Source organism: Setaria viridis, chromosome 1 (assembly GCF_005286985.2).
Source record: "Setaria viridis chromosome 1, Setaria_viridis_v4.0, whole genome shotgun sequence".
Taxonomy (NCBI): domain Eukaryota; kingdom Viridiplantae; phylum Streptophyta; class Magnoliopsida; order Poales; family Poaceae; genus Setaria; species Setaria viridis.
The window spans coordinates 41,371,939-41,395,684 of record NC_048263.2 but is presented as its reverse complement, the minus strand read 5'-3'; the positions used below and the strand labels follow the sequence as shown (position 1 = coordinate 41,395,684).

Genomic DNA, 23,746 nt, shown 5'->3' with positions numbered 1-23,746 from the left:
GAACCGAGTACGTTCACTTTTTTTAAAAAAACTTAGTACGTTCACTTTTACTTTATGGCGCATTTGATTTGAACACCAAACAACCAACTGCCATTTCTCAATCATTATTACTGAGGAGAGGAAGGGAGGGCCACATCGAATCGGTCCACCACAAGGAACTTCAGCTTTCCCCTCCTCCCTCCCGTGCTCTGCTTGGCGATTTTGGAAGCAGGATGTCCAAGCACTGCGTCGTCGTCATCTGGATGCTGCTGCTGCTGCTGCTGCTGGGGGCGGCAAAGATCCATGGTGATGGTGAGTGAGTACATTGTATTTGGTCGCATTGCATTGCATTGGTGGTGGATTTGAGAGAGATCCAACCAACCCGGCGGCTGCTGCTCCGGCAGGGAATCCAACCAACCCGGCGGCTGCTGCTCCGGCAGGGAACCCGGCCAACGAGCTCGTGGCGCTGGTCAACGGCAGGAGGGCGGCGAGCAAGCTGCCGTTGCTGCGGAACAGCGCCGGCCTGGGCTGCATGGCGCTGCAGTACATCTCCGAGTGCATGGCCATGGCCGCCGCCGCCTGTAGCAGCGACCACACGGTGGCGTGCCAGCCCCCGGAGGCCCACATCACGGAGGTGTACGCCACCAACTGCGGCGTCGAGCTCCCCACGGTGGACATCATCTCCGGCCGCCTCGTCGGCTGCTGCAACCACCGGGAGGACGTGATGGTGGCCTCGGCCATGGCCAATGGCAATGGCAGCACCCAGAGCCAGATGATGCTGGGAAAGGAGCACTCCCAGGTGGGCGCCGCCTTGGACCGCCACGGCCGGGACGGGCCCTTCTTCTGGTGCCTCCTCTTCAGCAGCGGCAGCGCCAACTCCACCTTCCTGCTCGACGCCGGCGGCAAGGGCATCCACCAGACCCACGGCTGCTTCAGCGCTCCGGACACCACCACCTGCAACGCCGCCGCGCCTGGCGCCGGCGCCGGCGCCCTCCTACTCCTATTCCTCTTCCATTTCCTCCCCATCCTCCTCCTCTCCTGATTCACTCCCAAGTCCCAAGAGTCCTAGGAGGAATGGAATGGAAAGGAATGGAGCATGTATTCCTAGACAAGTAGACAGTGCAGAATGGCTGATGCAAAAACAAATCCTTGACTTGGACAATGAGTAGGTAAATAAACAAACTGAAAATGCATGCCAATACAGTTCCATTCCATGAGTAATGAGTTCAACTCCAATTCAAAGCAAACACGACAGCACACACAGCTACATTCTTCAGTCACACCATCCATCTACAGCTACTGCACCACAGAGCACAGAGTCGACTAGTTTCAGCAACCTGCTACGTAGTATATTGCAAACTCACCGATAAAAGTGTTCTTTTGTTTCGTGTCCATACAACACATAGAGGTGATGATGCTCATCCTATGCAGCACCCCAGCCAGAGACTGCAAAAGACGATCTACCGTTTAGTTACAAAATGGTGCATCCTTTCTGCGCCTTCTTCCTCCTCCTCTTTTGCTTTGGAGGCTGGAGAACCACCTTAATGGCCGCGTCAAACACTGCTTTGATGTTCTGGAGGTGCAAGGCAGCAGCAGTCAGTGATCATGCACAGCAACTGAGCTCAATTAATGATGCATCTTGTGCAGGGAAACAAAAACAATTGCACTACTTGTTGGGTTTTTGAACTGCATTCGATGTAGGCAGCCGCTCCAATTAGCTTCCTCAGCTCTTCACCCTGCATGGATCAGTGAAACAATGTTCAAACATTGACGCCATTATGCTGCCAAAGTGATACCACCTGTGCATGTCTTAGCATACCTGGGCCGTGGAAATCGGAACAGCACCAGGGTGATCAGCAAAAAACTGCTTATCATCCCGCAGATCTATTACCAATAACTGAATGGTTAAGCAACATCAACTATTCAACTTATATCTAATAAACAAAGAACCTGTAGTAGCATAATAAACAGCCAAAAGGTAAAAAAAAAACATAAGAGTTTAACATGTTCCCTAAAGGTTTAGTTGTGCCATGTGTATTACTGGAGCAAAAACTGGTTTAACATTAGTAGGTAATTGCTTGGTGTATTTGATTGGATCACATGACTGCCAAGATTGGCATCATTGCCAAGTTCGTATAGCTTCTACTATGTCACTGATCACGTATATTTCCACTTACATGGCAGTATACATTTTTATCTTTAAAAGATGATTTTATAACATCATTTTGGGTGTATTCTTTTTAAGGTTACCCTTTGGTTTCCTTAAGAGGGGAGGGTGAGAGAGGTGGAGGGTTGGCTGGCATCAAATTGCTTGGCATGAATTTACAATAACAAAAGGACCGTGATTTGAGATTGCTTAAATCATAAGCAAGTTCGGTGAACCAAAATTCCTTGTGCAGCACGAGATTTAACACGTGTGATTCAGAAAATCTTGGTAATGCAATTATGAGGTGAGAGCATACCAAGCTTGGTCCCGACAAGAATTATGGGCACGCCAGGAGCATAGTGCCTTAATTCAGGAATCCACTGGAAAAAGAGACGTGCACAGGTCATTGCAAGAAATGCAAGTAGAGAAGCTAAAGTGAATAGGATTCTATCAAATGAGGGGGCGAGGTAAGTGAGCAGTGCAAGATTATTGCCTTCTTTGATACATTCTCGTAGCTTGCTTTGCTGATAAGAGAAAAGGCGAGCAGAAAAACATCAGCACCACGGTAGCTCAACGGGCGCAGTCTGTTGTAGTCCTCCTGTCCTGTAAAATTCATAAGAGTATTGGTTGCAGTACTTTGGAGCAGGAAGAAAGAAGCGCCTAGTCTCCGATGTGAAGAAGGATGCTAACCTGCCGTATCCCACAGACCCAAGTTGACAGTGCTCCCATCGACCACAACGTTGGCACTGAAGTTGTCGAACACAGTTGGAACATAATCCTGCAACATTGAGATGCCCCATGTAGGCATAAGCAACAGCGTAACATTGCTGTGGCTACTCAAAGTGAGCCAAGACCCACATATTGGCCAGGAAAATCGATGGTCAGCTATTGTATGTGGGTGGCTCTGATGGCGTCTCCTATCCTGGCTATGTGTATGTGGCTCTCAAAATAGAGTAGGAAAATCAGCTAAGCTATGGGTATGGTAGAATTCCTTTCTCGTTTCCCCTCCTAAAAGATCATCCAGATGATTATTATTTATTAGGTAGGAATCAATGTCCCCCTCCCCTGCCTACCTGAACCTGAGTGAGGAGGGGGGAACCGATCCATCCATCCTTCCTTCCACATAGGCCAGATAGCCAGAGCGAGGAGGAAGGAAGGAAGGAAGAAAGGCGCGAAATGAAAAGAAGAAGGAAAAACTCAACTCACGGTGGGGAAAGTGTTGGAGGTGTAGGAGATGAGCATGCAGGTCTTGCCGACGGCGCCGTCCCCCACGGTGACGCACTTGATGAACCGAGACGCGCTCATCGCTGGAGCAGATGTAGATCTGCTCTTCTCCTCCTCCTCCTTGCTTCTTGTCCCAGAGAGAGGAGGCCTCAGGGCCACACGTATCCTCTGGGTGCGGACGGAGGCAGGCCGGACGGCCGGTCCTGACTCCTGACTCTTGAGAGAGATGGATGGGGCGAAGAGCTTGCTCTCCTCTCCTTTCCTGTGATCGATCACAGTCTCCTCTCCAGACCGGCTGACTCCCGACCCACCCGGAGCCGAGTCTCTCGCTCCTCTCCTCTTCCTCTCTCTCTCTCTCTCTGAGCCTCCCTCTCTTGCTGTTGCTGTTGCTGGGTGAGGTGGGGGCCGTGGGGGTGTGAGGTGGGGGGACTGGTGGTGATGGCGATGACGCTGAGGACCTCTCGAGTGTCGAGGGAGGGAAGCCCAAGCCCAGCCCAGGCAAGGCCCGGGCGTAGGTGAAGGAAGATGGCACGTGGGTTGGTTTGGAAGTTGGCATGTGGGTAGGTTTGTGCTTAAAAACCGTTTTATGACTTGACACGATCTTTCAAACGATTAGATGATGGTACGAGCAACTGTTAAGATGAGTTGATGATATACAATGTTTCTCTAGCGGTTTTCTAGAGCATAAGTTATGGTCTAATGTTTGCTCGTGGGTTTATTAACCCTTTTTTCTCGTATAGTTTCATTTCATTAAAAATTGACATAGCAGTTCTAAGGGAGTAGAATTAAAGTGAAATTAAAACTGAAATTGAAACTGCCTTAAGGGAGTAGAATTAAAGTGATTGAGGCTTGGCCCTATCCCATCTCTTCAAAAATCCGGCCCAGCTCATAGAAGAAGAGGGGAGCTGAGGTAGCTCTGTGTCTCTACAACAGCAACATCAGCAACTACTCTACTAGTTGGAGAGGTGGTGGTTGACGCGCCTGCAGTTTGCTCGCACCTCGTCCCCTCCGTTGAGTCCTCCCATCCGCAGCATGGACTTGGCGAAGGCCCTGAAGAAGGCCTCCTGCGACGCGGCGTAGAGCGCGACGAAGGCCCTGGTCTTGGGGTGCGTGAGCAGGGCGTCGTCGGAGCCCAGCAGGCCCCGCCCGGTCTGCAGCATCCGGTAGTAGGTGTTGTCGAAGGCGGCCTCGGTGGCGTCGAGGCCGGAGCCGGCGGCGCGGGCGGTGTTGTTGGCGGGGCAGGCGCGGCGGAGGGAGGCGGCGAAGGAGGGGCTGAGGGCAGGGTCAGCGCCGCCGCCGCCGTTGGGGCTGCGGATGCGGTCCTGGAAGGAGGAGCAGTGCGCGAAGCCCAGCGTGTGGCCGCCCGACAGCACGACGAGGTCCTTGGTGGAGAGGCCCCGGGCGTGGAAGGCCTGCTTGAGCTGGTCGAAGCTGGCCCTGGGCCCCGGCAGCGCCGACGACGTCTCGCTGGCCAGGGAGACACGGCCGTCCCGGCGGCCGACGGGAACCACCCAGGACGGCCCACCGGACAAGGCGACGGCGTCTCTGGCGGCGAGCGCTAGGATGTCGGCGCAGGAGACGACGCCGGGGCAGAGGGCCTCCACGGCGGCCTTGGCGTTGTCGATGACATAGAAGGCGTGGAGAGAGGCGTTGGGCGGGCCGTCCTTCTCGGCCGTGACGTTGGCCGTGGAGTCGAGGAGAACGGACGCGTCGCACCCCTATGCCGGCCGCCATATGCATCAGTGGTCAGTGCTTAGCCTTTTCGTCTACAAGAAGAAGAAGAAGAAATACAGAGAGAGATTCCTATCTACCCACCCTGACGAAGCAGTCGTGGAAATGCATCCGCAGGAGCCCCGCCGCGACGGTGCGGTCCTTGGCCATGGCCTGCCGCACGGCCGCCGTCACCGCCGCCTCCGCCTCCGGGCACGTCTCGTCGTACAGGTCCAGGCTCAGCGCCTCGGCGCCGCCCAGCAGCGCCGCCGCCGCCGCGACGGCCATTAATATGACTGTAGTAGTAGGAGATGCCATTGCCATCGCCGGCCGGCGCGGAAGCGAAGAATGAAGCTACTAGCTGCTAGCAGTAGTGGCGTGCAAATGCAAAAGCTTCCTGCTACGTGGATGGCAGGCCAGCTCGATGGATCGATCCACTACCACTAGCTGCTGCTTGCAAACATTACCGATGTCGCCATCACTCCCGAGAAGGAAGAATACAAACAATGCTCAGCCTGCAGACTGCATATGCATGCGTGGGCGTGGCATGCGCACCCAGCTAGAGATGGATCAGAGATGCATGGATGCATGTGCATGTGGTAGTTGAAATGCAAGTACATTGGGGATTACAGTATACCCACCCGGGCCCTCTGCACGGAAAGAAAGAAAGAATGGATGAAAGAAACCATACGCTTGCCGCCGAAGCCCCGCCTGCCGCAACCTGGCGTTATGCAGCCCACGATAGCGATGCATCGCGTGTCATGTCTGATCCGCCAGATGGATATGCGTGCACGGTCCTCTCTACACACATGACACGCCTCTGAATCCCAAGGGTGTTTCCTCATTCCCTTGTTCCACCACATAGATCCACCAAGAGGATTCACAGAACATGGGGAATACATCACCAGCCTCACAAATGTCATGTTCCACCACATATAGATCCAACTTACGCATTGAATGCCTAGCATTTTACTTTATGTTGATTGCACAATTAGGTTATAACTTGTAAGTTCCAATTACGGAGGTGGTTTAAATATCATGCAATCAACATATGATGGGCGTAAAGTATAGTGTAAAATGACAATTTAAATAAACAACAGACGTGGCCAGAACTAATTAGTAAAACACTAGGACAAAAAAGAAATATAATCCAAATTGGAAACCAACATTGAGGTTACATTTTTAGGTACATGTTTCATATTTTCCTAATTTAAAATAAATTAGTTATATCTTTTAGATTAAATTGGAGTTTAATTTTTTTAGAAAATGAAAAAATGTAACTTTAGAAATTGGAACCACGAAAAGGACCCAACTTATCCCGTTTAAATAGTTGGATGCTCTTGAATGTTTGGTTTTGTAGTCTACAGTTGAAAATCTTACTATCAAGTCCCTGCACCACAGGGTATAGAAACTCGGCCCAAAGAAAACATCGCCCATGTTAAAAGATACCTATCCGAACATGGGTGGTCCGTCGGGTCGCTCAAACAGACCAACTCTTTTATAAAAAAAAAAACAGGCCGACTCAACAAGGTCAAGTTCCATCCCGTGTGAAGGGAGGGATGGTCCATATTGAGGGGGCCTATGTGATAGCTAGCCCTCCGTCCTCGAAGACGGCGTCCTGCCTAGGACACCACTTGAATCAGAGGTCGGAGGCACCTAATTGATCTTGCAGTCGGGAATAGTCTTATCTGATTGGGAGACTAGTGTCATACCACTGAAAGGATGTGCATGTTCGAATCATTATCAAGTTTGCGCAAGTCAATGGACGGTGGCATAGCACTATTTGCTAACCGGACGTAGCCACACAGAGCACGTTGCCTGGACCGGTATAATCCCTGAGTCCTTGAGTGCTAGGCCATCCAAACTCCACACATGACGTAAATTCACGACGGTACGAAACGTCAACGCTCACTATCATGCTAGTTGGAGGACTTTTTCCTAAGATTATTAAAACATGTTGATGATCGACACATTACCTTAATTTTGCGCCAAGTGCTTCATTGCGCAAATAGCTCTCTCAATGCTCCGACTTTTTGAGGAAGCCCTCCAAAAGCAAGATGGTAGGCTCTACATAGAGTAGATGCCATTTCCCCACGTTGCCATAGAAAAAATGATCCCATCTTCCCCGCACCACGAACCAACACATGCCCAAATAATGCCAATTCTCTGGATCGTCAAACCTTTCTTAGGCTATCATGCTTTGACATTAGATTGTAAGTAATCTGTAATCATGCAGAGACATAACGGCATTGATCTTGGCCGTCCATCCACGGATAAGGGGCTCACAGCCATCGCAGCCCGCATCCTTCCGTGTCTTCTCTCGCAGCAATTACAGCCGTCCTCCTCTCCCAATCTCATTCGATTCCCTCTCCGCCGCCGCCGCCGCCGCCGCCGCCGCCATGTCCCCGTCGCTCCTTCTGCTTCCCTCCTCCACTTCCACTTACAGTAAGAGGGTTCCGCCTCCGCAGTCCCGCTGCTTCGCCTCTCCCTCGCGCGTCTCCTTCCCCCCGCGGGCGCGCCACCGCATCCGCCTCGTGCGCGCCGCCGAGCAGCCCGACGGTGCCGCCTCCTCTGGCTCTGGAGACGACGCCACGGCCAACCCAACCAACAACGGCCTGGTTAGTATGGTTGCCCTTTACCTTCCTTTATCATATCAATCCTGCATAGTCTAGAATTTTAGCTGCATGCTATTAGGGCGCTATCCGCACTTTGAAACATTATTACAATGCTTGGATGTCCATCTTCCAATCTCAGTAATGTCTCTAGATAAACCACCAGCACATCACATCTCCCATCCTAATCACTGGACGACGAGCGGAGGATGGGTGAAATTTTGGTATAAAAATAAAAATCCTCACCTGTTTATGCCAACTACAAAAGTCATGCTTATGTGTTGTTTCCTTGCTCAACAGCCCAAGAACAGGAGGGATATTCTCCTGGAATATGTAAAAAATGTCCAGCCAGAGTTTATGGAGCTTTTCATAAAAAGAGCTCCAGCGCAGGTTTGTTTTCATCTCTTCCTTTTTTTATGTAAATGGGCTCATGATTTCTTAAAAATATCCTTATACGCCGACATTCCCCTCCATATGTTTTCTCAAAGGTTGTCGAGGCCATGCGGCAAACGGTGACTAATATGATCGGGACTTTACCACCACAATTTTTCGCTGTAACTGTCACGACGGTAATGGGAACTATGCTTGTTTTCCCCATTGCACATTTACATGACACCTGTGTATTTTGATTGTCACTTTACAACATGCTTGATTGCCTTTCATCGACACAGGTTGCTGAAAATCTGGCTCAGCTTATGTACAGTGTCCTAATGACTGGATACATGTTTAGGAACGCACAGTACCGTCTGGAGTTGCAACAGAGTTTGGAGCAGATTGCTCTTCCTGAACCGAAAGAAGAAGAGGTAAGCTGCCCACCATTGTTGCCATATATGTCTAGTATTCACATATAATTAAGCGATTGCCATGCTCATACCTGAGCTGTTTCTGATTACAATGTACACAGGTCCTAGCGGTGCCTTGTGTATTCTTCAAGTAAATATTGCCGAGAAAGTTTGTCACCTTTAAAGTTTGCTGCTTTTGCTAGTGCCTTAGCTAAAAAGCTCCTCTGGAAGCTGAGAGATTAATAGACATGTAACTATCTTGATCTTGCATTAGTTCATCATGTTCTGCATTCAGCTCTCTGCTTCTCTTATTTTGCATGATAGCATGTATTTAATGCTGCTGAGGACACAATCGAATCGATCAAAATTTCCAGTGCATGGTTTTACAGTGTTTTGGTTATCATGCAATTATAAAATTGCAGATGGCTATGGGCTCCATATAATTTCGGTTCCATATGCAGAGTTTACTAATATGCATGCGATGTGTTTGTAGGATTCAGCAGATTACGCTCCTGGAACCCAGAAAAAGGTGACCGGGGAAGTAATCCGATGGAACAAGGCCACTGGGCCTGAGAGAATCGACGCCGTAAAATATATAGAGTTGCTTGAGGCAGAGATCGATGAGCTGAGCCGCCAAGTGGCTAGGAAATCATCGCAGGGAAGTAATGAGCTGTTGGAGTACCTGAAGAGCCTAGAACCTCAGAATTTGAAGGTACATACTCCATGTGTCCGTAGATTGTTACCATGGGGCTTTTGATTGCCATCGTAAGGAGCAGAGGATATATCTGTTGGTGGAGCTGACAAAGGGAAGCTGATTGCAGGAACTCACGAGTACTGCTGGGGAAGACGTCGTTTTCGCTATGAATGCGTTCATAAAGCGTCTCCTGGCTGTCTCGGATCCGGAGAAGATGAAGGTGAGGGATAACATTAGATGGCTGCGTGCATCTATCTGATTGCGATCTTGTGTTTTTATCTGAACAACAAAAGCTTGTGGCTGGCTTGCAGACAACGGTTTCAGAAACAAGCGCAAACCAGCTAGCGAACCTGCTGTTTTGGTTGATGATGGTCGGGTACAGCATGCGCAACATCGAGGTGCGTTTCGACATGGAGCGGGTGCTGGGGGCTCCCCCGAAGGTTGCCGAGTTACCACCTGGAGAGACCATCTAATTATTCTTTTCTAGTGGTATTTACTAGTATTTATTAGGAGGAGGAGGAGGAGAGGATTTGCTATTGCTATCATACCACCGGGATTTTACTGTACTGTAGATGGAGGAGAGGCTTTGAAATGTTTTTGGTTGGTGTTATTGGCCATTGCTTACCTACTATATTGTGTAGTAGTAAGTACATGATTGATGATACAAAGATGAACATGATACTTCATAGTTCATACACTACACCAGACATATGATGATGCATGATCATCTACCACTTATCTTGATTCAGTCTAGTCTTTTTCTTTTTTGCGTGTGGTGTGGTGTGTTAATTTAATTTTTTTTGAAAAACTAAGCAGGAGCACTGCTGATTCATTTAAGAAGAAAGAAGTTCAGGAGTACAACAAGTTTGGTGTGTTAATTTTGGCGATGCAATTTGCCATTCCTTCCAGGTTAAGTCTTGTTTGCATTTCATCAACCCAAATAAAAAGAAATCGCTGACCATGAGGTTGACTGACAGGTGGGTCCATGGCCGCTTCCTTCCTTCCCTTCTTCTCCTTCCCCACCCGCAACCGGCAAGACGAGAGAGAGAGAGGAGAAAGCAAATCTGAAATCAGATCGAAGAAACCGAAACCCTAGCGCCCCCCCCCCCCCCCCCCCCCCCCCCCCCCAATACTGTAGGCTGTAGCTCAGATCGATGGCCCGGTCGCCGCCTCCCCCGCCGTCGGCCGGCGGCGCTCAGTACGCGCAGCAGTTCCTCAACACGGCGCTGTCGCAGCGGGGGCCGTCGGCGCTGCCGTACGCGGAGGACGTCAAGTGGCTGATCCGCAACCACCTGGTGGCGCTGGCGGAGGCCTACCCCTCCCTCCACCCCAAGGCCGCCCTCTTCACCCACAACGACGGCCGCGCCGCCCACCTCCTCCAGGCCGACGGCACCATCCCCATCCACCACGCCGGCGCCTCCTACAACCTCCCCGCTGTCATCTGGCTGCCCGAGCCCTACCCGCGCTCCCCGCCGCTCGTCTTCCTCTCCCCCACCCGCGACATGGTCATCAAGCCCCACCACCCGCTCGTCGACCGCTCCGGCCTCGTCGCCAACGCCCCCTACCTCCGCTCCTGGGTATTCCCCTCCTCCAACCTCGTCGACCTCGTCCGATCCCTCTCCCACCTCTTCGGCCTCGACCCGCCCCTCTTCACCAGGAACCCTCCGCCTCCTGCTCCCAATCCCTCGCCGCCTGCTCCGCCCCCGCGGGTCACCCCCTCCCCCTCCCCCTCCCCCTCCTACAGGCTCGGCGGCTTCCCCGCGTCGCCCCAGCTCGCCCACCGCCCGCCCCCCACCGAGGACCCCGCCGAGGTCTTCAAGCGCAACGCCGTCGCCAAGCTCGTCGACATGGCCTACGCGGACGCCGCCGCCCTGCGGCCCGCGCGGGAGGCCGAGGTCGACGCCCTCTTCGCCGTCCAGGCAGAGCTGCGCCACAGGGGTGACCTCGTCGCCCAAGGGGTGCGCAGGATGGGGGAGGAGAAGGAGGCGCTCGAGCGCCGCCTGCAGGACGTCATGATGGCCACCGATGTCATGGAGGCCTGGGTCGTGGAGAACAACAGGAGAGGCAACACCCAGGCCACGGAGGACGCCATCGAGCCTGCAGATGTGCTGTCCAGGCAGATGATCGAGTGCACGGCGGCAGATTTGGCGCTAGAGGATACCATCTATGCGCTCGACAAGGCCATTCAGGAAGGGTCTGTGCCCTTTGACGGCTACCTCAGGAGCGTCCGCGCACTGTCACGCGAGCAGTTTTTCCACCGCGCCCTGTCTGCCAAGGTGCACAGCGAGCAGCAGCGGGCTAAGGTTGCTAGCATGGCAGCCCGGGCACCACAGTACGCATCCTAGGGATGGTGGTCAGTATACATGCTTGGTCTACAACACATCCGATTTTGTCTGTCTTATTAAGTACTTGTCTGTGTAAAGTTGTACTCCATGTCTGTTTATAACGATTACTTGATAGGACTGGATGGATAGGAAATGATTTCTGTCAATAATAACTTCAGTTTGAATTGCATCACATGATGTCATGTATGGTTTTTGATCTTGCCGTTCACATTTCATACTTTGTTTGTCTTAATTACAGTTACCTGATAGTTCACAGATCATTTAAATGTCTTGTTCTTCCTTGGAGGTGAACCCACTACTATCTGTTTATACGAAATTTCAGGTGCTTTCTTGGTCCTCGTTTGTTAACTGCAGTGCAACCATGATGAAGTTCATGCATTAGCTGATTGAGATATGCATGGATTCATGTTCACCCTTTGGAATGTTAGATTTTCATTACTCAGTTTCTAACGGGCGCCTATGTGAAAGCTGGGGACTGTTAAGTTGATCAGTTTAGTTTCTAATGGCACCTATGTGAAAGCTGGGAATTGTTGAGTTGATCAGTTCTATGTTCAGGCCAAGGTTGCTACAGCTAGCATGGCAGCACAGGCACTGCAGTACGCATCATAGGGATGATGGTCAGTATACTTGCTTGGTCTACAACCAATCCGATCTTGTCTGCCCGAAGTTTCTCGTCTGTGTAAAGTTTGTACTCCATGTTTGTTCACTACTTACCAGGGAATGGGAAGATATGTTTTTTGCCTGTCACCATTTCTTGATACTGAATGTATGGATAAGAGCTGTGTCAAAGAGCCTTTGTTCAAATTGCGTCACAGGCGGTCATGTATGGTGTTGAGCTGCAAATCGCAATGCTTATTTCCTTTCCTTTTTTAAATTTACGATTGTTCGATTGCCCCATGTTTGTACATCCACTTGAAGGTCTTGTTGGAATTCTACCTGTTTGTAGAAACTTTCGGAGGCCTTGCAACCATTCATGGCATTAGCTGATTGCGATATATGTTGATGCATCGTTACCTTTGGAATCCTAGATTCAGATTCCTCTGTTTGTAGTGGAAACAGTTGCCTTGTATAAAGGCTGGGATTTGTTTTAACTTGATTACTTTACCAGTTGCGATTTCTGACCTGTTCAAGGTATGTAATGGGATGTGAATCACCTTCTTAGCTTTGTCAGAGTTGAAGGCTCGTTGCTTTGCTATAGATAGCTTTGGTTCGGTCTGTAGTTTGTGTACGGTTTAGGATCGAGCTTCAGCAGAGAGAGCCTTGGTCTGATCTCTAGCTTATATAGAAACTGACGCACCATTCTGTCCGTGTCAATTTCCAGAGTTATATCTTTCGTTCTGGATAATGGGTTCCTGAAAGCAAATGCTTCAGCTCATTCTGAAGTGGGCTATGCTGTTAAATTGCTGGTGCCTTGTTATTGCCTGGTTTGTACTATACTAGTATGCTTTCCTGATTCTGTAGTAGTTCGGCTTCATAGTGTTGGATTGGTAGCTGCCGGGGCTTTCTGCTCTTTCGCCTATAGAATTGTTATGGATCAGACCTAAACAATCTTTATACAACTCAGCTAGTCAGCTGTGTATGATCCAGAGCTGAAGTTATGTTTCGTTAACTGTTGAGGTCTCGTGCCTTTGTTTTCTTTTCCTCTTTGGAGCCTGAGGTCTTGTGTGTCTATTTTGTGTTTGTATCATGATACTTTGTAGGGTTATTACTATTAACTGTACAATATTTTATGAAGAAAGTGAATTCACTCAAGTTGCTGGCCCTTGACCTTTAGGCATTCAACATTTTTATGTGTTATCATGGAGGCTTGCAAATCTTTTGGATATCATAACACTGTAGTGAGCTTAAATCATAATTGTATATCGCAGCAGCGCATGTCATTCCACGCTAAACCATCATGTAGGTCTCATCAACAACAGAACCACCAGATGACGGGCCAAAAAGCGAAAGTCCTCACCACAGGACTCAAAACAGCTTCTCGCCCAATAAAGCAGCCCTACAAACTAAGATTCACGCCATAATTGCAACTGAAAGTTCAAGCTCACCTGAATCAAGTTTTTTTTTGAGCGAAATACCCCTACTGTAGTATTTGTCATATAAATAAAAAAGTCAGAGGTTTTAAAAAAACTAGAAAGAGAAACTCCACAAACAAAAACAGTGGCTAAGAGGGGGTTTTAATCTGTGCACGTGAACATATTTCCCATGCTGAAATAACAAAGACTTCCATCCTAGCCTTCTGGATTGCCAAGTTTGGTAGCTACTACCTGTGCAGTGTGCACTGACCGTATAACTAACAATTAACAAATAAGATTATACCAAGGAGAATTTCCCAATGAACTGAAACGGGGCAGAAGTAAACGGATGAGATGACAATGTTCAAAGGGCCCCAATTCCACCAGTTGCTCAACAAACTCCACCCGTTGAGAATCTCAGTATATGACATGCTTGGAAGGCTCCATCAAGCTTCTGTACTCGATGTAATTCCCACCACCAATCATGAAGACGATTGCTTCTCTGAACTGTCCGCCACTTCCCGCTCTAGGGGCCGTGGGTCAAACAGCAGGTAGTATGCATCCAGCGACCTGTCCTTGATGTGCCCAAGCAACACCGTCGCGATATTCGTGTGCTTGTCGATCATCTTCTTGCGTTCTGTGAGCTCTGGGAGCGAGTTGACCGCATTCATGAGGTGCTTGGTGTTGCCAATGAGATCGGTGCCATCAAACTCGACGCCGTCCTTGCTGCCACCGGTGCGCTGGTTCACCTCATCGACATCCTGCTTGTACTTGGCGAGCTGGGCCTCGATCTCCTCCGCCACCCTGGGGAAGGGCGACCAGCTGTTGGCCACCCAGAAGGCGTCGGAGTCATCGAGGTCATAGGTCTTGTCCGCTGGCATCTTGAGCTTGTTGAGCTTGAGGCCAAGGACGTCGTGGACCAAGGGGCGGTAGCTCCAGTCGGTCGTGCTGTATCCCCACGGAGACCTCGAAGTTCCTGTCGAAGAGGCAGAGCACGGGGCGCTGGAAGGAGGCCGCGGAGGCGGAGGCCTCGGTGAAGAGGTTGGGCTTGGATCTTGTAGACCTCCTCCTCCTCCTCCTGCTCCGGCGGCTGGTTGAGGTGCAGCATCCGCACGATCAGATCTGGGAGTTATCCAACAATCCGGCAATGGCTCAGCGAGCGACGGAAGGAAGTAGGAAGGGGATCGGAGGCGAGGCTCACCGAGCTGCTTCCTTGGGTTATTCTGTTCTGCTTTTAGTGATGTTTTGGACAAGCACAGGGTGCAATTTCATTTATTTTGCCAAAAAATCATTGTAACATCTGGTTGCAACATTTAAACTGGCTGATTGCAACATAAAAAATAAATCAATCCCTACGTACAGACTCACTTGCTGCAAGCCTGCAACATTCAAAAAAAGAGAGTTTGAACCGGCTGGCAACACAGAAAAAGATAATCCCAACATCTAAAAACACTTTGCTGCAACATTGAAAAAAAAAGCTAATGCAACATCCAAATTCATACGCCGAAACACCGAAAATAAGTTATAGCAACATCAAAAATCACTTGATGCAACACGCGATTGAGAAACTAAGAACCGGGGAGGTATCGGCGTCGGGATCCCAGCCATCGAGCATGGGCAGTGTGCCGCCATGCCCGTTGGGCCTCCTCTTCCAACGTGCCTGCAACACACCGGATCTTACGAGGAAGGAGTCACCGCAACGTATAGGCATGAGATTGATCACGCAGCGACAAGACGCCCGGCGGCGCGATGCGAGCATGCCAATCAATTGAAGCCGGGTGCGAGGAGTCCCTCAGACGGGCGGCGCAAGGGCGTGAGGTGGCAGCGGTGCTCAGAGCAAGCTGCATCTATCTGCTTGGGAGGGATATTGTGTCTGTGCGGCGATGTCAAGGAAAGAGAGATGCTGGTGGCTTGAGTCAGGTGGAAGAGATGCTGGTGTGGAGAAATACTCCCTCCATCTCAAATACAATTCGTTTTGCTTTTCTAGACGCATAGTTTTTGCTACTTATCTAAATAAATTATAAATAAATTATAAACATAGTACAAATTATAAACATAAAAAAGCAAAACGAAGGGAAAAAAAAGGTCCTTTAGTGTTTGTCGTTTGATATTTCTCTGACAAATTTGACTGATTTTCTAGCTGGCATCGAGTTCGAGATCGACGGCACGACAACGGCCGCTTACGCAGTGTATACGTGTCCATTGTGATCTGTAACGAACTAGACCATTTTGGTATTCCAGGAAAGACAAATGCCTCCGTAGCATAGTGGTAGTGCGTTCGCTTCGTAAGCGAAAGGTCGCGAGTTCGATCCTCGCCGGGGGCTTGTTTTTTGTGTCAATTTTTTTTGTCTCTCTTCTTGGTCCCACCACCCGACTCCAGCCGGGCCTCCCATGTATTCTCACGGTCGTGGCGTTGCAACAACCCGTAATCATCCTGGAAATGGTCCTCCCGTTCAAGAATTAATTTCATTTCTTTGTTTTTTAAAAACTAACAGTTCATTTCATTTCAAGCGTCAGTGTTTATTTGATGCAAAGCGCGCTGGCTAGCTGGCTGCTGCTGAGAGAGTTTGTTGGGTTGACTTGACAACCCCCTCAAACCTACCACAGGCGAGAGGAGACGACCGGGTCCGAGTCCTCTTCCTCCTCCCCTTCCTTCCTCCCCTTTCAATGACTCAACGCAACGCCGCCTCACCTCAGCTGCCTCCCCTTCCCGTGTCGTGCGCCTCCTCTCCGGCCGTCTTCGCCGCCGGCCGCCCTCCTCCCCGTCGTCGCCGCTGCTAACTGATTGGTAGGTACGGTGGTGGGTGGGTGAGCTTCCACATACTTTGCTTTGCTTGTTGTCTATGCAGCAGGCACGCAGCAGCATGATCCATTCCATTCCCCTCTTCTTCTTCTTCTTCTTATGCAGGCACCACAGGACAACAAGATAGACAGAGATGATGGCTGATGCTCCGGCGGTGCATGATTCCGGCGGCGACAGCGAGCTTGAGGACCAATCCTACCAGCAGGAGCCTGCCTTCGAGGCTTTCATGTGCCCTCTCACCAAACAGGTGATGCAGGACCCCGTGACCATCGAGACGGGGCAGACCTTCGAGCGGGAGGCCATCCACAAGTGGTTCCGGGAGTGCAGGGACAGCGGGAGGACGCCCACCTGCCCCCTCACCCAGGCGGAACTTCGCACCACCGACATGACCCCCAGCATAGCCCTGCGCAACGTCATCGACGAGTGGAGGGCCAGGAACCAGGACAAGGAGCTCGACAAGGCCTGCGCCTCCCTCACCCAGCTCGACATGCCCTCCGAGGACGACGCCCTGCGTGCCCTCCTCTACATCTCCCAGGTGTGCCACAGGAGCGGCGCTAACAAGAACCTGGTGCGCAGGCAGGGCATCATACCGGCCATCGCCGCCATGCTCAAGAGCAGCAGCAGGAGGGTTCGCCTCAAGTCTCTCGAGGTACTCCGCGTCGTCGTCGAGGACAACGACGACAACAAGGAAGAGCTCGGCAAAGGCGACACCATCCGCACCATCATCAAGTTCTTGTCCAACGACCATTTCCAGGAGAGGGAGCTGGCGGTGTCGCTGCTGTACGAGCTCTCCAAGCTCGACCCCATATGCCAAAGGATCGGTGCGGTCTACGGGGCAATACTTCTCTTGGTCGGGATGGGGAGCAGCAAATCGGAGAACCTCGTGGCCGTGGAGAAAGCCGAGAACACGCTCAAGAACCTGGAGAAGCACGAGACGAACGTCAAGCAGATGGCCGAGAACGGCAGGCTGCAGCCTCTGCTTACCAAGCTCATCGAAGGCACACCTCAGGTTCAGGTGGCCATGGCGGAGTACCTTGGCGAGCTTGCACTGGCCAACGACGTCAAGGTTGTGGTGGCGGAGCAGGTCGGGGAGCTGCTGGTGAGCATCATGAAGACGGGCAGCCTGCCGGCGAGGGAGGCCACGCTCAAAGCCCTCAGGGAGATATCGTCCAACGAGTCCAGCGCCAGGATCCTGCTGCAGGCGGGCATCCTGCCGCCGCTGGTGAAGGACCTCCTCTCCGTGGGCGCCGGCCACCTGCCCATGCGGCTCAAGGAGGTGTCGGCCGCCATCCTGGCCAACCTGGTGGCATCGGGCGCCGGCTTCCGGTCCATCCTGGTGGACGACGAGAGCGGGGAAACGCTGGTGTCGGAGGACGTGGTGCACAGCCTGCTCCACCTCATCAGCAACACCGGGCCCGCCATCGAGTGCAAGCTCCTCAGCGTCCTCGTCGGCCTCACTGGGTCCGCGGCAACGGTGGCCGACGTGGTCTCCGCCATCCGCAGCTCCGGCGCCACCATCAGCCTGATCCAGTTCGTGGAGGCGGCGCACCGGGAGATCCGCCTCGAGTCCCTCAAGTTGCTGCGCAACGTGTCGCCGTACATGGGCGCGGAGCTGGCGGACGCCATCGGAGGCCACCTGGGCAGCCTGGTGAGGGCGGTCTCCGACGAGCGCGGCGGCGTGACGGAGGAGCAGGCGACGGCGGCGGGGCTGCTGGGCGACCTCCCCGAGCGGGACTGGAACCTGACGCGGCAGCTGCAGGACCTGGGCGCGTTCCGGGCGCTGGCGTCGAGGCTGGCGGAGCTCCGGCGGGGCACCATCCGCGGCAGCAACCGGCACCTGGCGCCCTTCACGGAGGGCGCCGTCAAGGTGCTCTACAGGGTCACGTGCGCGCTGGGGGAGGCGGAGGAGGAGGACCTGTACGTGGAGGTGGCGCGGGAGTTGGGCCTGGCGCCGCTCTTCGTAGAGCTGCTGCAGCAGATGAGCAGCGCCGTGCTGCTCTACTCCGCCATGGCGCTGGAGAACCTGTCGCTGCAGTCGGGGAGGTTAACGGCCGTGCCGGAGCCGCCGGCGCCGCGGGGCGGCCTCCTCATGTGCGCGTGCTTCGGGAAGCAGCCCCCGCCGGCGCCGCCCGGCGCTCTGGGGACGTGCCGCGTGCACGGCGGCTTCTGCTCGCTGCGGGAGAGCTTCTGCCTGGCGGAGGGCGGGTGCAAGGCGGTGGAGCGGCTGGTGGCGTGCCTGGAGCACGCCGACGCGCCGGTGGTGGAGGCAGCGCTGGTGGCGCTGTCGACCCTGCTGGGGGACGGCGTGGCGAACACGGCGGAGGGCGTGCTGGTGCTCGGTGAGGCGGAGGGCCTGCGCCCCGTCGTCGAGCTGCTGGTGGAGAACCGGACGGAGGCGCTGCAGCGCCGGGCGGTGTGGGCAGTGGAGCGCATCCTCCGCGTCCAGGACATCGCCGAGGAGGTGGCGGCGGACCAGACCGTTGCGTCGGCGCTAGTGGAGGCCTACCGCAACGGCGACGCCCGCACCCGCCACACGGCGGAGCGCGCGCTCCGACACCTGGACAGGATCCCAAACTTCTCCACCGCCTTCCACCAAGCCAAAGCCAGGGGGGCATGAGCAAGCGTTCTGGGCTGCCTGCTGCACATGCACATGTTTGTTTCCTCCTTTGCAGTTCCATTTGTTTCTTCATGATGATTTGTGACTAATACAATTGTGATCATATGATGAATGTATATGTATTTTGATTCGTGTATGTGTTTATAAACAAACAAACAAGCAAGCAAGCAAGCATTCGATTGGATTCATTGATTTCTGGATACAGTACATATCACCACACCCACCCCTGATCTAAGCATCTTTCCTACAAATAGAATACAATGTGGCCAATTCAGAGTATCCGGGGAACTCACAATGGAACTACGACTCGGTCAGTTTGGACCGTCAGATCCTGAATGCCCAAATCCTGATACAGACCATGGGCATGTTCAAGGACCACCCGATCATCAGCACCACTCTTCACCTATGCAATCCAAAAGAACCAACATTAGGCATCACGCTTCACAGCAGGCTTTGCAGCTCGGTGTCAAAGGGTTTTACCCTGATGGACAGAGATCCAACAGCCTGACCAGGTACAAGCTCCCAGAATCGACCTTGCCATACTTCGGAAACATCTTCACAAGCAGTAATCTGGAGAATATACATCACAACATCATGCGTCTTGAGTGCATTTTTTTAATATATACTGAACCGAGCAAACGACTAACTGTTTACCTGTCTGGAGCACTTTGCAAAGGCAGAAGGTGGCACGTTGCCAGGTGCAATTTGCAGTAGGATATTACCAGTGGCTTTAAACAACGGCAGAACAAGCATGAAAACTGCCACCGAGACAATACCCAGGCACAGAACTTCAGCATTCTCAATCCTGCGAGGAGTCGCACAAAATGAATTAGTGGATAGCCACAAGTCACCATGATAGCGCGAAACACAGGGAAACCCTCAAAAATAGAATTTACCCCAATGAAAGAAACCAAGAAGCTAGTATCAAGCCAGCACTGCAAAAGAATGAACAGGTGTAAGTTAAAATCAAATGTGTGGCGACTGCAAGTTTAAAAATGTACAAGTAAAGAGCCCAACAACAGCGGTGCATGCATGTACCTCCGTATCGAATCAGCCAGGACATGCAAACAGACCGAGTGGTAATTCATATCCTCCGCATTCCTGTAAACTGGCATTCATAAATGAGATCGTGTTAACCAAACAATCTGTTTAAGTCATAATTCTTACACGGGAACAACTACGAATTGCCATTTGCACCAGAAGCAGCAGAACATAAGTTGTTTCGATACCTATGTTAACACGAGCGTAGCTCCGAAAGAACCAAACACCAAGTAAGTTAACCAAAAGGTTGGTGACAGCAGAAACAATGAGATAATGCCTGAAAGACAATTATATAGAAGACAAGAAGGTGTCAGCACGAACCCGCAGAAAACAAAGAAAGACAGGAGAATGTCATTCCATCTGACAACACTTGGACATAAATGGCACGCACTTGTGCTCTGATTCATCTTGCATAAACGCATGCAATGCTTCAACAGCCAAGGAGAAAGACAGGAACAGCAGAAACACCTGTCTACACAGAGAATCATCAGGTGGTGGTCAAAATGTTAGCGCGAAGCAAAAGGCTAGAAAGGGCGCAACAATGTTAAAAGGCAAGTCTAATGCTCGAAACAGCCACATCATATGTAAGCAAGCACATGAACAGAGTAATCAACTTTTATTTTCGGCAAATGGTAGGGACAGTGTGCCGCTACTGATGTATTGCACATGATAAGCAAGTGAATATGAAAACAATGGCTGAACTTCACCGCTGTCATCAAACAAATTTCGTACAACTGCATGCACATGTATCAGTAAGATGGAAGGCTTGGAAGCTTACAGCATTTGTAAAGGCAGCCAGAACCTCCAACCTTTTGTACCTGAAAGAAAGCAGGTAAACAATGAGTGTGAATTAGTGCACAGATGAATAGCACTAGAGCTTGAAAGCAAACAACTTTTAGAGGCATCGGCCATCCATTTAGGATAAGGTAGGTGGTTGCCCGGTTGTGGGTAAAATCAGAATAGGTGTGGCCACGGTAACAATTTTTTTCGAGAAAATGAAGGGATCATGAATCGGGTAGTTAGATTGCATTAAGGAAGCTGATGTGATAGTAAGGAAAAAGTGTGGCACAGAAAGCCTGCCGATAAGGAATAAGGTAACTGACCCATAGGTGTAGAGGTTATCAGGCTTGGTTCGAGATGCAGCCATAGCGAACAGTGAGAAAGTTAACAAGCCGCATCCAAAGGTGAGGTGGAAAGCATCTGAAACTAGGCCTGCAAAACAAGGGCACCAGAAATAGAATACAATAGCATGTTGTGGATACAGAATTGATAGCAATACGTAATCAGGAACTACTTGTGGCCGTAATTCATTCATTCGTACCTACGCGTCCGGTGAATAGGCCGATGGCGAGCTCGGTGGCGGAGTAGGCGACGTTGAGGGCGAGTAGTAGGGCGAGGCGGCGCATGGGGCGGCTGGCCGTGGCCAGGCGGAGAAGCTTCTTGCTGGGCTTGGGCGCCTGGTAGAGCGGGGGCATGGGCATGGGCATGGAGATGGAGGAGTCCGAGCGGGCGAGGCGCGGCGTGGCGGAGTTGGAGGAGAGCTGGCGGGAGAAGGCGAGGCGGCGGTCGCCACTGCTGACGACGCCGTAGTTGGCGTTCCACGCTGCCTTTGCTGTGGGGGTGTCCATGGCCGCCGCCGCCGCCGTCGCCGTCGCCGCGCGCGAGGAAGACGAACGAGATCTGCTGCCGCTGCTACAGTTGGGTCGGGGGTTAGGGGTCGTTTGTTTGGTCAACCCAATCCCAGTCACGCCCCCCACGTCCCTTGCCGTCCGATCCTGAACCTACGGCTCTGCCCCACTTTGCTACTTTTTTTTTTCTTCTTTTGAGGAGGGAGCAACCGCACATGACTTTATGACTGAATAATTCTAAAAAAACTGAATAATTCAGAAGACTGAAGAGCGGGCATGTAGCAGCAGCAACATACACATCATGCAAACCAGAACGCGCATTCATCATCAATGACATCCACATTATAAGGTTACAATCATCAGGTACAGGCCACGGCGACAATATAACCGGTACAACCAAAACATCAAATATAAACCATTGCATACAGTAACGACAGCAATGATCACGAAAACAAATTCATCATCTCAGTTCTTTCCTCCAGATCTACCACTTCATAGGCAGCTCTCTAAGCAGAGCTCTACAGGGTCTGCAAAGGATCGTCGTAACAAGGAACAATAGAAATAAACTCAAAATACCAGGATACATTTTTACGCAACATGTCTGTCCCCAAAACATGTCCAGTCCATGTCGCATCCCTTCCATCCGTCATCAACACGTATGTACAGCACCAAAAACCAGTACTGAATTCTCTTCTCCATGTTCCACCAGTCGTCACCGCCAGGCCTCGAGCCTAATCTCTTACTTCAACATTGTCCTCACCCATCTTCTTCTCCAGAGCCGAATCAACCATCTGTATCTTGTGTTCGTCTGTCTTCTCAATACCCAATGTCATTGCATCGTGGTCGCCAGCCTTCTTCGAACCGCACACAGCACCCTGCTCCTCTGCATCAGTTTCACCAGCCTTCTCCGAACCGCACACAGCACCCTGCTCCTCTGCATCGTGGTTGCCAGTCTCTTCCAAACCCACAGCACCCTGCTTCGCTGCAGTTTCACCTCCACCCTCGCCAGATCCCAGATGAACCCTCTCTGCATCATGCTCGTTGCATTGTGAAAACCGTGCCTCGAGCGCCTCCAGACGGCGCCTCATGTCACCTACCTCCTGCTCCATCAAGAAGAGCCTCTCCTTCAGCGTCAGGTTCTCCTCCTCGAGGCGTGCCACATGCGCATCCTGGTCATACTCGTCGTCGTCCTCAAACACGTAGCCCCCAGCATCCTCCCCTCTCCCAGGGTACACCATCTCAAAGCGGCTGAGGTCATGGTCTAGGCGGCGCTCCACCTCGACGTGCTCCTCGACGTCACTGCCACTAGAGTTCCCCTCCTCGTCGTCGTCGGATGCAGCAGTGGCGTTGGGGTTGGCCGGCTGTGGGGAGCTGCGGAGGCGGATGAGGCCCTTCATGGAGCCGTAGCCGTCGACGCCCCACTGCGCCTGGGCCATGTCAGCGAGGCCCTCGCGGGAGGGGGAGAGGCGCGGGGTGGGGAGGACGGCGGGCGTGACGGGGCACGGGGAGACGAGGGAGGCAATGCCGCCGGAGCGCTTGGCCCGGATGATGAAGGAGGTGGTGTTGCGCGGCGCGGCGGCCTTGTTCTTGTTCTTGGGGAAGAAGTACTTGCGGGGGTTGGGATTGGGGTTGCTGCTCTTGAACCAGCGGCGTGCCTTGGCGCGGTTCTGCACCTGGAGGTCGCCGAGGGCCGGGGGCTGGTAGGCGGCGGCGGGGTTCTTGCGCTTCCAGCCCCGGTTGGGCGGGGGGAGGAAGGGCTGCGCGTTGGGAGCGGCGGCGGGGTCCTCGGAGGGCGGAGGCATGGCGGCGGGAGGCGGCGCCCCCCACATCGGGAACATCATCTGGCTGGGATCCATGGCGTCCTGCTCCTCTCCTCCCTCTTGAGAATTTGTGATGGATCTTGGAATCAACCAAATCCCTCCCCCCTCTCAGAAATGGACAAGGCGAGATTGCTTGATGATGATGGCCGGAAATTTGATCGAATCCAAGGACGAATGGATGGATCGATGCTGGAAGTCGTCCGATTCGATCAATTTCGCAGGCAAACCCTAACCCTAGCTCGGGAAGGGGAGGAGAAGAGAGAGGCGAGGCGGGTGGGTGGTAGTCGATGAGAATGAGACGGCAAGACCCCCAACCCCCTTTCCGCTGGTATT

The 23,746-nt window shown here is 52.2% G+C and overlaps 8 protein-coding genes, 1 non-coding gene and 1 pseudogene across 10 annotated transcripts; 5 read left to right on the top strand and 5 right to left on the bottom strand.

Annotated features, from left to right (window-relative positions):
• Positions 1–104: 104 nt before the first annotated feature.
• LOC117841713 (uncharacterized) lies at positions 105–1,226 on the top strand. Its single transcript, XM_034722192.2, has 2 exons — positions 105–291; positions 384–1,226. Exons 1-2 carry the CDS (start codon positions 213–215, stop codon positions 1,019–1,021), a joined length of 717 nt encoding a protein of 238 aa, XP_034578083.1. The 5' UTR covers positions 105–212; the 3' UTR covers positions 1,022–1,226.
• On the bottom strand, positions 1,169–3,768 carry LOC117841714 (rac-like GTP-binding protein 5). Its single transcript, XM_034722193.2, has 7 exons — positions 3,332–3,768; positions 2,816–2,903; positions 2,619–2,728; positions 2,442–2,505; positions 1,799–1,863; positions 1,650–1,715; positions 1,169–1,552 (listed from the first exon to the last, which is right to left on the bottom strand). Exons 1-7 carry the CDS (start codon positions 3,428–3,430, stop codon positions 1,451–1,453), a joined length of 594 nt encoding a protein of 197 aa, XP_034578084.1. The 5' UTR covers positions 3,431–3,768; the 3' UTR covers positions 1,169–1,450.
• Positions 3,769–4,134: 366 nt separating this feature from the next.
• On the bottom strand, positions 4,135–5,782 carry LOC117841712 (peroxidase 64). Its single transcript, XM_034722191.2, has 2 exons — positions 5,165–5,782; positions 4,135–5,067 (listed from the first exon to the last, which is right to left on the bottom strand). Exons 1-2 carry the CDS (start codon positions 5,381–5,383, stop codon positions 4,303–4,305), a joined length of 984 nt encoding a protein of 327 aa, XP_034578082.1. The 5' UTR covers positions 5,384–5,782; the 3' UTR covers positions 4,135–4,302.
• Positions 5,783–7,374: 1,592 nt separating this feature from the next.
• Positions 7,375–9,895, top strand: LOC117841708 (uncharacterized). Its single transcript, XM_034722185.2, has 7 exons — positions 7,375–7,677; positions 7,972–8,061; positions 8,160–8,240; positions 8,343–8,474; positions 8,947–9,165; positions 9,275–9,367; positions 9,459–9,895. The coding sequence occupies exons 1-7, from the start codon at positions 7,459–7,461 to the stop codon at positions 9,618–9,620; spliced, it is 996 nt and encodes a 331-aa protein (XP_034578076.1). The 5' UTR covers positions 7,375–7,458; the 3' UTR covers positions 9,621–9,895.
• Positions 9,896–10,265: 370 nt separating this feature from the next.
• Positions 10,266–11,661, top strand: LOC117841707 (protein ELC). Its single transcript, XM_034722184.2, has one exon. The coding sequence runs from the start codon at positions 10,302–10,304 to the stop codon at positions 11,490–11,492; it is 1,191 nt and encodes a 396-aa protein (XP_034578075.1). The 5' UTR covers positions 10,266–10,301; the 3' UTR covers positions 11,493–11,661.
• Positions 11,662–13,029: 1,368 nt separating this feature from the next.
• LOC117841706 (SEC1 family transport protein SLY1-like) lies at positions 13,030–14,614 on the bottom strand (annotated as a pseudogene).
• Positions 14,615–15,756: 1,142 nt separating this feature from the next.
• On the top strand, positions 15,757–15,828 carry TRNAT-CGU (transfer RNA threonine (anticodon CGU)). The gene has a single exon. It is a non-coding gene; the product is annotated as a tRNA-Thr (tRNA).
• A 208-nt stretch (positions 15,829–16,036) lies between these two features.
• LOC117841703 (U-box domain-containing protein 24) lies at positions 16,037–19,112 on the top strand. 2 transcript variants are annotated; one of them, XM_034722180.2, is made up of 2 exons: positions 16,037–16,292; positions 16,413–19,112. In XM_034722180.2, exon 2 carries the CDS (start codon positions 16,441–16,443, stop codon positions 18,922–18,924), a length of 2,484 nt encoding a protein of 827 aa, XP_034578071.1. In that variant the 5' UTR covers positions 16,037–16,292; positions 16,413–16,440; the 3' UTR covers positions 18,925–19,112. The 2 variants fall into 2 exon arrangements, with proteins under 2 accessions (XP_034578071.1, XP_034578072.1); XM_034722181.2 differs by having other exon boundaries at positions 16,037–16,296.
• On the bottom strand, positions 19,083–21,703 carry LOC117841705 (metal tolerance protein C2). Its single transcript, XM_034722183.2, has 10 exons — positions 21,287–21,703; positions 21,069–21,177; positions 20,744–20,783; positions 20,357–20,433; positions 20,154–20,242; positions 19,963–20,032; positions 19,821–19,859; positions 19,579–19,729; positions 19,405–19,494; positions 19,083–19,327 (listed from the first exon to the last, which is right to left on the bottom strand). Exons 1-10 carry the CDS (start codon positions 21,591–21,593, stop codon positions 19,214–19,216), a joined length of 1,086 nt encoding a protein of 361 aa, XP_034578074.1. The 5' UTR covers positions 21,594–21,703; the 3' UTR covers positions 19,083–19,213.
• Positions 21,704–21,892: 189 nt separating this feature from the next.
• LOC117841704 (uncharacterized) lies at positions 21,893–23,730 on the bottom strand. Its single transcript, XM_034722182.1, has one exon. The coding sequence runs from the start codon at positions 23,447–23,449 to the stop codon at positions 22,325–22,327; it is 1,125 nt and encodes a 374-aa protein (XP_034578073.1). The 5' UTR covers positions 23,450–23,730; the 3' UTR covers positions 21,893–22,324.
• Positions 23,731–23,746: the final 16 nt, after the last annotated feature.